Source organism: Suncus etruscus, chromosome 1, assembly GCF_024139225.1.
Source record: "Suncus etruscus isolate mSunEtr1 chromosome 1, mSunEtr1.pri.cur, whole genome shotgun sequence".
NCBI lineage: Eukaryota > Metazoa > Chordata > Mammalia > Eulipotyphla > Soricidae > Suncus > Suncus etruscus.
In genome coordinates, this window is record NC_064848.1 from 120,837,174 (window position 1) to 120,852,734 (window position 15,561).

Here is a 15,561-nt window from a genome sequence, read left to right on the forward strand (position 1 = left end):
TAATATTTTTTCATCAAACACTTTGTAGGCATAGAGTAGGACAATGCAGACCTAAAAATAATAAAATATATCTTTTCCATTACGCAGCTCATTCTATTTTTGCTGACAAAGATATGAAGTGTTAAATGGGACAAAAGCAGAGGAGCACAGCAGCTCTACTCATTCCATAGCTGCGCTTATCCACTAATCAATGTACAATATGTTAAAACACACACAGCAAAGAATACTAATAGAAAAGCATTGCAGAAGACCACTATGCTTAGAGAATGAAGATGATTGATCTGAAGACCCAACAAGTACCAGCTATCTACATAGCAACTCTGAGAAAAGACTTTAGAGAGGGAAATTTGGAGGATGTTCAAGGAACTCAAAGAATCAACGGAACAAACCAAACAAACCACAAATAAGAATCAAGAAGATTGAAGTAGAAATAAGAAAATTTCAGACTGAAACATCAGGGCTAAACATCTTGGCAGCAAAAAAAAAAAAAAAAAAAACCTCACTAGAAAGCCCCACCAACAGAGTAACAGCTTATGAAGATAGAATCAGTAAATCTGGAAGATGAGATGCAATAACAACTCCATACAATAGAGAGATTGGAAAAGACCCTTAAAACAAAGTATCAGAAGATGGAAAAAAAATCCTCAAAGGATGTGAACAAATAAAAACAGAGGTCTGTTGATAAACTCAATAGAAACAACATAAGAATCACTGAAGTCCCTGAAGCCCCAGAAGAAAATCTCAAAGAAAAATCAACAATCAAGGACATCATTGCAGAAAAAATCCTAGAGCAAAAGAGTGCAATCAACCAAATACTACATGCTCAAAGAGTACCAGCTGAAAGAGATACAAAGAAAAACACCCCAAGGCACATTCCTAAATCACAATTGATGAATCCCACAGATAGGGGATTGAATTACTAAAAGCAGCAAGATCAAAAAGGAAAATTAAGTACAAAGAGCATTCTTAAGGTTTACAACAGATTTTGTCAAAACCAACCTCTCAAGGCAGAAATCAGGTGGTAGGATATAGTGACAGAACTCAAAGAAATACATGCTTTGCCAAGAATACTTCACCGTGCCAGACTTAAATTCAGGTTTTAAGGAAAGATATACAGCTTCACAGATAGACAACAGCTCAAAACCAACCTTAAAAGAATAACTGAAAGGTCTACTTTAAGGCAAGGCAGACCCAACAAACACCTCAAACACTTATAAAAAGATGACACTAAATCCCATCCCAATCACCTTTCTCAAAGTCAGTGGACTAAATGCACCAGTTAAGAGATAGAGAATAATAAAATGGATCAAATATGTTGAATCCAATGCTTTGCTGCCCCAAGAAACACATATGAATAGTCAGAGGAAAACAGACTCAAAGTCAAAAGTTGGAGAACAATGATGCAATCAAACAACACTCTTAAAAAGGCTGGAATGGCCATACTTATATCAGATGACACAGACTTTAGACTTAAAAAGGTGGTAAGGAACAGAGGATGAACACTTCTTGATAATCAAGGTACCAGGAAGAAATCACAAACATATATGCACCCAATGACGGTGCCAGCAAGAAAGACATCAATAATAGTAGGATACTTCAACAAGGCCCTTCATGTTGAATGAATTTGGAAGAATAAATAACTGTGAATAACTAAAGCAACCCTTAGGAAAAAAGAAGATGGGAGGCATCACTTTCCCCAACATTAAATTGCACTACAAAGAAAATAGTCATTAAACAGCATGGTATTGGAATACAACCTTAGATCAATGGAATAGACTTGAGTATTCAGAGAATCTTCTCCAGACATACAATCAACTAATCTTTGATAAAGGGGCAAAAATGTAAAATTGAGCAAGGAAAGCCTCTTCAACAAGTGGTGTTGGGATAACTGGTCAGGCCACATACAAAAAAAGCGGACTCAGATCTCCAGCTAATATCATGCACAAAGGTCAAATTAAATGGATTAAAAACCTTGATAGCAACCCTGAAACTATAAGTTTTGTAAAAGAGAACGTAGGGAAAACACTCGATGACCCTATGACTAAAGGCATCTTTAAGGAGGAAAAACCACTGTCCAAATAAGTGGAAGCAAAGATAAACAGTCCATTTTAAATTGAGAAGCTTCTTCACCTCAAAGGAAACAGTAAGATAAAAAGGCATCCTTTGGGAGAGACTATTTCACTCAATATCCATCCAATAAGGTGCTAATACCCAAGATATACAAGGTACAAAATGTGGAAAAGAAAAGAACAGAAATTTCCTCAAAGAAAAAATGCAGATGGCCAAAAGGCATATGAAAAAATGCTCCACATCACTAACCATTAGGAAGATGTAAATCAAAATAATAATGAGGTATTATCCTAAGCTACAGAGACTAGAGGACATCACAAAGAACAATCACTACCAGTGCTGGAGCGGATGTGGGGAGAAATCAACTCTCCTTCACTGCTGGTGGAAGGTTGGTCTAGTCCAACCTTTCTGGAAAACAATATGGATATTCCTCAAAAAGCTGGAACTTGAGCTCCCATATGATCCAGCAATATTACTCCCAGGGATATACACTAGAAACACAAAAACACAAAACAAAAGTGCCTTCTGCACCTATATGTTTATCACAGCAGTATTTACAATAGCCAGAATCTAGAAACAACCCAGATACCCAGTAACAGTTTAGTGGCTAAAGAAATTGTGGTACATTTATACAATGGAATACTATATAGCTATAAGAGAAAAAGAAGTCATAAAATTTGCCTATATATGGATGGTCACGGAGACTATTATGTGAGTGAAATGAGTCAGAAGGAGAGAGATAGACATATAATAGTCTCACTCATCTCTGAGATATAAGAAAAGTAAAAAATACAGTATGGCAATAATATCCAGAGACAATAGGGCTAAACACAGGGAGGACCTGCTAATGAGAAAATTGCCACAAAGTGAGGTGACTTCAGCTAAAGCACTAACCACAATGACAAATATCATGACAATAATACTGAGGGAGAGAGGCCAAATGCCTAAGAGACAGGCAGGGGGTTGGGGTGGGGAGTGTGAAAAAGGGGTGGGGGGACACTGGCGGTGGGAAAAATCACACTGGTGAAGGGTGAAACATTCTTAACTGAAACCGCAGTATAAAATTTTTTGTAAATATAGTGTTTAAATAAAAAATATAAAAGAAAAAACCCCAATAAATTATTAATGGTATTGTGGTCAATGTTTGATAGTAGAAAGATGTGGGAAAATGAATTGAAATAGTCTGTCTTGGAGGGGCAAGGGAACATGAACAGTGTCTTAAAGTTGGTACAAAATCGAGCCACTGCAATAGCAAAAGAAGTTGCTCTGTGCTTGCTTTGATAGGTTTGGAGATCAGTCCAAATCATCTTGAAAAGGCATGATGTTAATTTATTACACATTAGAGGAAAGTAGGTAAGAACCCAGCCCTCTTCATTACTATCCTTGAAAGAGTAAAACCAGATCTGACAACAGAGAAGTGCTTCTTGTGATTTTTATAAAAAAAAAAAATTAAAAAGCAGTCCCACACAGTAGTAGCAGCAATCTCAATCTACTTTACGATTTATAGCTTGATACATGATCTTTCTCCACCTCATCCTGTCAAAGTAGAATCAACTGGGAGAGTAATAAATGATGGGTCAGGCCCCAGACATTTTCTTTTGGGGACTGTCCTAGACTCATTAAGAAAGCTGCAATGATCAATCACAAACAATACAGATATATTATGTCTGCAATAATGTGAGCTAAATGATAGAGAGAAGTATATAAACAATAGATTAAAAGTCTAGTACATTAATTCATAATACAGGATAAATTTAAGAGAGCTGTAATTTGTGAGAAATGAAAAAATAAAAATACAAAATACAATATGTTAGATAATTCATTGCAAATATATATTACCACTTAATGAAAGTTAAATAGTAATGAAATTTGTATTCAACTGTTATGAGTACAAAGTTATGCCAAAAACCAGTGGTATCACCTTGCTAAGGAAAGAACAAAAGGGTCCTATGGGAAATGTCACTTGATTTCAGTCATAAAGAATAAGTTTCAATTAAATTAAACAAACAAAAAAGAATAAGAACAGGCCCGGAGAGATAGCACAGCGGTGTTTGCCTTGCAAGCAGCCAATCCAGGACCAAAGGTGGTTGGTTTGAGTCCCGGTGTCCCATATAGCCCCCTGTGCCTGCCAGGAGCTATTTCTGAGCAGACAGCCAAGAGTAACCCCTGAGCACCACCGGGTATGGCCCAAAAACCAAAAACCAAAAACCAAAAAAAAAAAAAAAAAAGAATAAGAAGGTCACTTGGCAGAATATGTAGAAGAAACATATGTCAAGACCGTAAAATAAAGTCTATGCATGACACATGGATATGTGGCAAATAAATGCAATGTACAATCCAGACTTAGCTGTGAGAACAGAAAAATGACAGCAGTGGAAAACCGTGAAACTCAAAGCTTTGTCTCAACAGCTCTGTACCAAGGTTAATTTAGCTTCAATAACTCTGCTATGGTTATGTAAGACAGAAACATAAGGAGAAGTTGGGTGAAAGGTACATGAGAATTTTTTATACTATTTTTGCAACACTTCTGTTCATCTAAAATATTCCTTAAAATAACTGTTTTAGAAGTACAAGTATAAAGAACTGGTCTTCAGTAGGATGTTTACCACAGGGGAAGGAAAAAGATGGGGTGAAGGGGTACGAGGACAGGGAAACACTATGGCAATGATGGATAGACATTCTGGGAGGATGTGAGGAGGGACTATCATCAATAGTACTGCCAATCGTGGTGCTTAAAATAAAAATTTTTTAGGTACAGGTAAAGTCAGACAATTATATGTGGCTTAATATGGCTGATTTTTCATCATGTAAACATCTTGAGAGGATCTCAGAGTTCATAATTAAGAAAACCCTGAGTTGATTCTACTACTGTCTTCTAGATTAAAAATCATTTAAATGTTAAGGAGGTGGTGTTGACCAATTTGGCAATCAACTGTTTAGACAAAGAGTGTGAATATGCGAAGCCAATAAAACTTGCAGATTTCTGTTTTCAGAAAGTTCAGGATAAAAAGCTCCATTTGGGATATGCTGAGTTGAGGTGTCTCCTAACTAAACGAGCTGAAGATGTTCAATAGGTTGGTAAAAACTTTATGCTAGAAATCCAAGTGTCACTGACAAGTGTGATTACAAGCATAACTAAGTAGATGAAAGCAGAAGAGATGGTTGAAAGTGTGGTGAGGTTAGCCCTTAGGTAGGCACTTCTGCTGTAGAGGGAGATTATTCATTTGAGCTGTGGGGACAAAAGCAGCTTCAGAAGAAATGGAATATAAGAAAATAGTGAGTGAAGACTGGTTGGTCCTGTAGGATGTCTAGATTGGACAAAGATAAGGAAAGATGGTAGACTCTAATTTTTTTTTTTAAATGTAGACCTGGGACCCGGAGAGATAGCACAGTGGTGTTTGCCTTGCAAGCAGCCGATCCAGAACCAAAGGTGGTTGGTTCGAATCCTGGTGTCCCATATGGTCCCCCGTACCTGCCAGGAGCTATTTCTGAGCAGACAGCCAGGAGTAACCCCTGAGCACCGGCAGGTGTGGCCCCAAAACCAAAATAAATAAATAAATAAATAAATAAATAAATAAATAAATAAATAAATAAATAAATGTAGGCCTGAGAATGTTTTTCATCCAAAAGAATGCAGCCATCAGAGTCCAAAACATTATAGTGGGGAGCAGGATCCCAAAGACATCAAAAAAGGAAGGATGCAGGTGGAGAATAGGAAGTTGAAGAAGTTCCTGTCTGGTGGCTTCTGTTTTCTCAGTTAATAGAAGGAAATTTGTGGGGTAAGTAGGATGGCAAATCACTTTTCTAAGGACTGAGCTAAGCAGCGGATTAGTCTGACTGCATAGTCAAATAGTACCATATCTATTTGTCAAGGCTGATGACATTGTATTATTCTATTACAACTTCCTTTACTGTTCTGGTCAGATATAGGTAGATTGATCTAGAGCTGATTTATTTTCTTCCTAGACAGAGGAAAGGAAAACTAAGGATAAAGAGATACCCTGGACAAGAAAGTGGGTGAGACCTGAATTCAGGTGAGGACTGTTGGAGGAGAGTCACAAAGGAAAACAGGAATGTTTAGAAAACTGGAACGTTCAATTGAAAGTTTGTGGAAAGGGGATATGGAGTTTAAGCTTTTTGATTAGAAGTATTTCTGAGGGCTGGAGAGTTAGTATAATAGGAGAGACTTTTGCTTTGCATGCAGCCAAACTGGAATCAATTCCTGGTATACCTTATGATCCCCTGATCCCACGAGGAGTAATTTATGAGTGTAGAACTAAGAGTTTCAAAAAAGGCTTTGCAGATAACATAAACCCTCCATGATAAAACTAAGTGTTCCTATTAATATATCTTAGTCTTGCCTGTCTCAGAGACTGGTGGGTGGGTGGGGGAAATGGGGTTGATGCACATTCTATGATTAAGACTCAACTATGAACATTTCTGTAACCACTGTACTTAAATAAATTATTTAAAAATATCTTAGAGTCTTTTTTGTTTAGTTTTTATATTCAGCTTGATATGCTTTTATTTAAAATATAATATTTTATTTAAAAAATTACAAGTATCAAATTTTGCATTTATTTAACAGGAAAGTGGGTTATTAGAATAGTTATATGCCTAAGTCATGTGCTGTTAGATATTTTTGATTCATGTAATTTTGATTAATCAGTGTTACAGGAAAAGTCTCTATTGGAATAACTGAATGAAAGAGTATATTAGTTCTATGACCATTAGTTTATCTTAATTTTTAAACTATTCTTTTAATGTATGAATGCTAACATAAAATACACTCTAATAAAGTTTAGTGGACAACTGAACTGAGAAACCCATCTCAAATAAATGGTGGTCAAAGGCAAGTGATGGAGTTTATTATGTGTTTACATCCCTGGGTTTAATACCCAACTATAACCCCCCAGTCATATCCAAAGCAGATCAGCTATGTTGAATTTCTATAGACTAAGTAAGATACTGGGGTAAAGCATAAGTAACTGAAAACTTGTGAGAGAAAAATATGACTCACAATAGCCAAATCTGAGGTATTGAAAGTGAAATAAAGCTGAAACAAATTCTTACAGAAGGTCATCCCATTAAGTTAATCTCTCTCCAACCACATATCAGGATCATTCTCTATTTGGTCAATTTTTCAACGACCTTTTACTTACTCAACTGTATTAAATCATGGAGCCAATAAAGCACCATAAGAAATTAGATTCTCTACTAAGTAAAAACCCAATCTGGCTGAATTAGGTCACCTTAACCTTGGATATATTAATCAATAGAGATCCATTTGTAAAACCCAATTCTTAAAGGTAGACCATATTGATGATGGTAGCTTAATTTATTTGTTTTACACACAAATACACACAATACTGGAGATCAGAATTTTAGGAAAGAAGTTAGTGCCACACCTGTAGTGCACAGGATTTACTCCTGACTCTGTGCTCAGGAACTAGATATATGGTGCAAAGGCCTGAGCCTGCAACAGTTACACACAAGGAAAGGGTCTTTACCCCTGTATTATCTCTCCAGCTCCAAATAGAGGATGTCTCACAATGTCCAAGGGCCAAAATGTTTGACTGGAATAAGTAAGAATAATGAGAGCTCACAGTTACTATTTTACTACCCTTCTTCCTTTGGATCCTCACATCATTCTCCTAAAACAACTTTTGGAAAATGAATTATCTTATGCATTATTCCAGTCCCTTTTTTGTTTACCAGAAGATAGCTGAAAAGGCACAGTTTAAAATATTATGGTTCTGATCTTATCTAAGAACAGAGTTTAGCAGAGCAGTGAGATGCTAGAGGTAGGAATCATTAGATAGGGATTGGGGAGGTGAGGAGAAAACACTGAGACAAGGGTGCAGGGAAATAACAACCATGGTGGTTGGTGTTATGTTGAAATATTGTATGTCTGATTCCCTATCATTTATACTATTATAAAGTGCAAAAAATAACCCTTATAAAATTAATGGCATGATGTGTGCCTGAACATAGGAATAAAGCAAAATTTAATGAGATTTAATATTTACTTGTAATTTGTAGCTATATGATTAAAGGCATCATGCTGAGTGAAGTCAGTCAGAATGACTTCTCATATGTATGATATAAAGATATATAATTTGGAAGCAAAAAATAGCCAAAGGCAACAGAACTGCAAAGTTTATGGAGTACAACTGAATTTATGGAGCAGGTACTGAGATGTAGAGTTTGAATGGCAGAGATGATTGGGCATTTTTAGATGAAAATGGGCACTCTGGTGATAGGTGTGATGCCAGAACAATGTCTGCATGAAACGACCATTAACAGTACTGTAAACCACAGAACCTCAATAAAGATTGGGGAGAAAGAAATGATCTTAAAAGGTAATTTTAACCTTAGGATTCTTTAGATCCTGTTCTGGGACAGGACCTGGTGGTGCTCAGGGCTTATTCCTGGTTCCTAGACCACTCCTAATGAACTCAGGTTGGTTGAGTGCAGGGCAAGTGCCCTACCTACTATATTACCCTTAAACATAAGACAGTTAAGCTACAGTAGGCTTTTCTGTGACATAACACATCCTAATGTATCTGTACAATGTAAGTCCGCCAAAAAAAGGACAATATACTAATACAGTTGTGAGCTTCCTGTGTGGATTTGAAAGATCATTGGCATCATCTGCTCTTTAAATTGTTCAAGCTGAAATAAATTTTCCTGTGACTTCTGGAGCAGAATTTTGCTACTCATTGAAAATGTGTGCAGTGAAATTGAAATGTTTCTAATCGAAAATGATTCTATTCTATCAGAGACAAGTTGCATCATTGTGAACAGTCACCCCAATAGGATTCTCTATCTGAAAATCGATATTGTAATCAATAGAACTCTTAAGTGCTTATGTGGAAAAGCTCTGCTATTTGTCCTGGCACATTTAGGCATATGGATGTTTCTAATCGTTTATAAACATTTAGGTGTATAGATGTCTCTAACCAGCAACAAATAACCTTGGTATTATTACACTGAGAAGTCAATTGAGATTTTATTAGAAATGTAACACCTGCCCATATATACTCTAAGATCTACCTGCCAATTTCCATAGGTGGTGCATAGTATAGAATTGATTCACTCTTGGGGCTGGAGCAATAGTACAGTGGTAGCTGCCTTGCATGTGGCTACCCAGGACAGACCTGGGTTTGATCCCCAGTGTCCCATATGGTCCCTCAAGCCAGGAGCGATTTCTGAATGCATAGCCAGGAGTTAACTCGAGTGTCACTGGGTGTGACCCAAAATCCAAAAACCAAAATAAATAAATAAATAAATAAACAAATAAATAAATAAATACAAGAAATAGAGAGACTTGATTCACTCTTGTACATATCATTAGAAAGCTGGATCCCCATGATAATGATTCCTGTGTTTTCTGAGTTAAGATTTGCTATTACGCAGAATCAATATCACAAACATCCACACAAAGTAAAATTGATGTTTTTTGTTTTTTAGTTTTTGCAAATTTTAGCTCAAGGTAGTGAGTCAAAGAACATATTTCATAAAAGACTCTTTACCTAGAGTGGGGATAAATAGATCATCTCGAGTGTCAGAATACTTAGTTCCTCTGTTTTCTTTATGGGTTACTCTGTTTTAAAATATGTCTTCTTCGTATTTTAACAGTGCAAGGACTTTTAAGTCACTTTTCAGAACAAAGAATACAGCTACCAGAAAGAAGCACTTGAACTGTTTTGCTTGTCACTGTTTCCAGTGGGAAACAGAAAAACAGAATCTGTTTTCTCAGTAACGGGAAGTTATTCAATAGTTTTAAATGAGAAAGTATCCTTCTTAGATCTATGCCTGAGTTGGGTCATTCACAATAGCTGGGTAGAAATGGATTAGAAGAAAACGACAAAAACTAGCCAGGAGGACCTGATGTCCCAGGTGAGAACTGGGAATTTCACATGACTACCAGAAATGTGAATCTGAAACCTTTTGTAGATCTAAGTAAAGAAGCATGTGTTGGCAATATTTGAAAATGTATTTGTAAGGTTTGTTTAATTCCTACTATAGAAATGAAAAGGGGCCAAAACGGTGACGCAGGCAGTAGGGAGTTTGCTTTGCATGCGCTAACCTAGGATGGATTATGGTTCCATCACCTGGCATCCCATATGGGCCCCCAAGCTAGGGGTGATTTCTGAATGCAGAGCCAGGAGTAATCCCTGAGCATCATTGGGGGTGGCCCAAAAACCAAAAACCAAAAAAAAAAAAAAAAAAAAAAAAAGAAACGAAAAGAAGTTAAAAGACTTAAAGAGAGAAACAGAGAGAGAAGAAATACTGGACACTAAGGCAGGCTAGGGGGGTGGGACAGGAGGGATATTGGAGGCAGCATCAGTGGCAGGAAATGTGCACTCGTGAAGTGATGGGTATTGAACAACGACTGAAACTCAATCACTAACAACTTTATAACTGTGTCTCATGGTGATTCAATTAAAATATATTTACTAAAAAAACACAAATAAAACCAAATACCAAAACTCAAGAAACAAAAACTTAAATACCAAAACTTAAATTAAGATTTAAATTAAGATTAAATGAAAAATTTTGTAACCTTATACCTCATCGTGATTCAATTAAAATTTACTTATCCAAAAAAAAAAAAAAAAAGCAAAAACCAAAACTCAAATACCAAAACTTAAATTAAGATAAAAGTGGAAATTATCTTCAAAATTTGTTTTAGAGGGGCTGGAGAGATAGCATGTAGGTAAAGCATTTGCCTTGCAAGCGGAAGGTCGGTGGTTCGAATCCCGGCATCCCATATGGTCCCCTGAGCCTACAAGGAGCGACTTCTGAGCATGGGGCCAGGAGTAACCCCTGAGCGCAGCCAGGTGTGACCCAAAAACAAAAACTAAATAAATAAATAAAATTAAAAAAAAATTTTTTTAGAACATGACATATAAGAGGCGATACTTTCAAAATATACTCTCCCCTATCAGATATCTTCTAAGAATATCCTTTGCACTTTTTTTCTTTTTTTTCTTTTTTTCTTTTCTACAGAGTGATTAATAATTCATCCCAAATTTTCACACCCCTAATATATGATTTATATTACCTTATGCACAATGAGCTCATGAGTGCCATCTGGAAGAGTCCTGCCATCTTCCTGCATCAGGGGGACAAAAGAAAAACCAAACAACTTCTTCTCTCCTTTCTCTTTTGCTGTCGGGGGAAAAAGTAAATGATTTGTTTATTTAAGCCAAGTACTTATATGCTTGTGTTTAGATATACAGATATTATTTATTTATTTATTTATTAATTGATTGGTCCACACCTGGCATTGCTCAGGGTTCCCTTCTGGTAGTCATTGGTTGTCATTCATTTTAGTAGCCCAAGTCTCACAATGTGGCTCCTCCTCACCCTTCATTTCCCACATCTCATTTTGATGGTTCAACACTAATCATTACTTTGCAAACACCCTCATCTCCATATTTTCTTATCCCTCTGTTATAACACTGCAATCCATAAAATGCAACTTGCAGCTTATTCTATGGCAATGTCAGACTACTCTTACTTTAATTAATACACACTATGTGGGCCTCTAGCTGAGCTAATTTTCTACATTTCTCTAAAGAACTCTTCCACTTCTTGAAACATTTGATCCATTCTCCCTTGCAAGCATTCTCTATAGCATCACTTTCTCACACTTAGCAAATATTGAATTCTCATGTGTTTTGCATCCACCTATATTAACCCACCCAAATCTGTGCATGCCTCAGCTATCAATAAGGATATTGCTTAACATTAAGCACTGAATCCCATCCTTCCCTTCAATCCAAAGTTAATACGTCTACATTCTTTCTACCATAGCATCAATGTTTCTCTGTACTCAATCATTCCTTAACAAATATGTTTAAAAAGTTGCATCTTAAAAAAAATTCCTGTATTCATTACTCTTTTACAGATATCCATTTTTCTGTTCCCCCGTTTTCTATTTTGTTTGTTTGCTTGTTTTGTTTTGGGGCTTTACCCTGTGGTGCTCAGGAGTTACTCTTGGCTCTGTGCTCAGAAATTGCTTCTGTCATGCTTGGGGGGGGGGGCATATGGACATCAGAATCAAACCTGGGTCAGTTGCATGTAAGAAAAATGACCTACCCATTGTGCTATTACTCTGGCCTCCTCTCTCTTGTCTGCTTTATAGCAAAGTTGATATTCTGCCTTTTAGCTATCTTACTCTTGATCCCATTCCAGTCCAACTTTAATCACTAAAAATCTACTAAAATCACTTTGACAGTTTTAATGATTTCTGTGAAGCCAAACTGGGTGATAATTTCTCTATCCTTAATTATAACTGGCACCTGCAGTTAATTTGATAACAACTGTCTTCATTTAGTATCTGGGTTCTATTCTTTCTGATTATTTTTCAATTTCATGGCTATCACTTCTAAATATTAATTAATCTTGCTAATTAGCAAGGCTCTTCCTTGTTCTCCCAATATATGTGTATATTTAACTGTCCCAGGGATCTATCATAGGATTTACCTCTACTGTATGAACTTTCTTAAGATACCATAGCTCAGAAGATCATTGTAATCAGTGATATACAAAAGTGGGCCTAGACTGGCTCATAGAGCTGATTGGGGAGAGAGAACATAAAGTGGAAAACCATGGAGGTAATATCATAGGTATAAAAGATTTAAAATACAGACACTGAAAAATGACATTATGAATATTCCTATCCACAGGGACAAATAGTCTAAAATATAGATATTTCAGGACTCTATAATGAAGCAATTATTTTATGTCATCACTAAGGTTTACTTGGAGTGGCAATAAGTCTCATTTGATATTGTATGGGATTGATGATGTATACATATGCAAAGGAGATATAAATAAGCACATAAAGTTATGTGCATATGATTGGAAACATTCTTATCAGTTCCTAGGATTTGTCAAAAGCTGGAGACAGTATAAGGATGGGTCAGGATTTCCTTAAATCATCAGTTTGAATATACTGTCTTTCTTTTCTATCTAATCTTTTTGGACTGAAAAAGTGATAACTTTTATAAAAAGAATTTTGTAGATTTCTACTGTCCCTCTTTTCTTATGTTTGACTAAAATTATTAATTTTTTAAGAAGTGATCCCTCTTACTGCTCCAAACAGCTATACTGTCTCCTTCTAATATTTAAAACAGTTTATCACATTTTAATAGTTTGTCTATTCTAACACAAAAAAGTCATGCAGACATCTCCACAAAATCACTTACTAGAACAATGTCGGAACTCAAAGCGGATGTGTGCACCCCTGAATTTATCCACAGGAATGGGAAGTTTCAGCAGTTCAGACCACCTGGGACTGTTATTATGATATAGCACAAAGGAGTGGTACTGGCTAGCTGGAGGCTCTCCAGAGCCAAAGGAGATGAAATCCTAGGAAAGGAAACAGGAAGGTTAAAGACAACACCATTTAAATATGATTTCCAAAACAAAGAAAATGCTTTGCTCTCTCATCCTGCTCCCCAAATAGCACTTCATGTGAAATTACCTCATTGGTCATTTGTAGTGCTCTTTCTCAATCTGCTAATGCTAACAGGCTGTGTCTATCTAATTCTAATTCTGATCTCTGAGGGCTTACTGCGCCAGGGTGAACTTTGGTGACATCTGAGGAATGGGCAATTGTGTGCTCCATTTGACTACATGGAAAAAGTTCAAAAGATGCTACAGTCAAAAGGTTGTAAGCTTGGGAAGCTGACTGAGCCCCAAGGCTCATGTAAAACATGCCTTCTATTAAGGGAGTCTTCCATTATCACCTCAATTAGTAACAGTTCAATCTTTAAGGCAGACTTTGGTCCAAATAAAATTACAGAAAATTTTATTTATTTATTTACCATTTAACAAAGAAAAATGAATCAACTCTAAAACAGGATAAATGAGGAAAAATAAAAGAAACACAAGCAAGCTACTTTAAAAAAATTCACAATAATACGTTTAAGAAACAGTTGCTTTGGGGACTCAAGGAAACTAACTGTAAGAACCTTTTGTTTTTCTTTCTTTTCTAAAAGGTATTTTGATTATAGCTGGAAAAAACTACATAAAGAAAAATCAGGTAAATACTACAAGCCAAGACTAATCTGATCAGTGTAAAGATAAACTCAGAGCATTTATGTGGAACTATTTATTAAAAAGTGACCAGAATCAACATACCTTTAGTGCCTGGCCACTGCTTTCTACAATGAACATAGTGACTTCCACATTTCTGGCAACACTTTTTCCTCCTTTCTCAAATTCTCCCCTTTCTATAGTGATGTACAAATCATTCCTCATTTCACCTAGGATGAAAGAAAAATTCAATCCCATTATATATGCTGGGAAGGATAATACAATACTACGTGAAAAAATGTATTAGTTTATATATTAGAACAGTGGGTACAGTGCTTGCCTGGCATGTGGCTAACTAAGTCTAATACACAGCATCCCATATGGTCCCTTAAGCCTGCCAGGAGTGATTCCTGAATACAGAACCAGATGTCATCCCTAAGCATTTGGTACTCCAAAACAAAACCAAAGAAAAATAAAAGTGTACTTAGGAGATGAATCCTGGGATTGAGTAGGAAAGCACTGCCAACTTCTCATTTTTCAAGATTTCCCTCAATCATTTATGAGGAATAATTAAAAAATTACAGCCTAGCAGGAATGGCACACAGACACTAGTATTAGTACTACATCGTTTTAGCTCTTAGGGTAAAAAAAAAAAAAAAAAAAAACCTAAATAGAATAAAATGGCAAAACTGCAAAAGGTATAGTTACAACAAAATAATTTCACTTTTAAAAGAATTTAAATTAGTGCTTTATGGATGCAGATATAGAATAAATCTAACAGAGACAAACTTGACTTAAAATCTTACTATGAAGTTCTAAAATAAATGAGAAATACTAGATTCAAATTGACATATATTTATGTACATATATACACAAACTTTTCCTTCACTGCTTTTTATGAAACTTGAATTTTTTTATCTTATCCTTTCTTGCTATAGCAGTAAGAAAATAAAAAATCTATGGCAACTAAAAAACTTAAAATATAGAGCATTACTTATCTCTCCTACAAAAATGAAATTAGAAGAATAACCAGTGACAGGAAATTAAAAATAAATAAACTATATCCAACTATATAAAGTATATATATATATTTAAAAGTAAAAATGAATGAGGTTGGCAAAAATGAATTTAATATTAGTAATATTTGAAGATCCTAATGCATTATACTCTTTTCAAAATAAAGATCTCCTTAAAAAAAAATCATGAGGCTGTGAATGCGACTCAGTATATGTGAAGTCTTAGATTCAGTCACCTCATCATGTAAAGAAAGTAAATAACCACAGAGTGAAATAATTGTGTGCCTGCTTATATCCTCACTGGAGGTTGCACACTTTAGTTGTGGTTCCAGTATGCTCTATTTTTGTTGTTGTTGTTGTTGTTGTTGTTTTTGGTCACACTGGCAGCATTCAGGGGTTATTCCTGGCTCTATGCTCAGAA

At 35.8% G+C, this 15,561-nt stretch overlaps 1 protein-coding gene across 1 annotated transcript in view; it reads right to left on the reverse strand.

The window, feature by feature from the left end:
• Nucleotides 1–15,561, reverse strand: part of DOCK4 (dedicator of cytokinesis 4) — a 530,301-nt gene that overhangs the window by 183,322 nt on the left and 331,418 nt on the right. The window contains exons 14-16 of the mRNA XM_049782931.1: nt 14,230–14,354; nt 13,293–13,455; nt 11,141–11,247 (exon numbers count right to left, since the gene is read on the reverse strand). Of these exons, the coding sequence (XP_049638888.1) occupies nt 11,141–11,247; nt 13,293–13,455; nt 14,230–14,354 (395 nt within the window). The remainder of the gene's footprint in view (nt 1–11,140; nt 11,248–13,292; nt 13,456–14,229; nt 14,355–15,561) is intronic.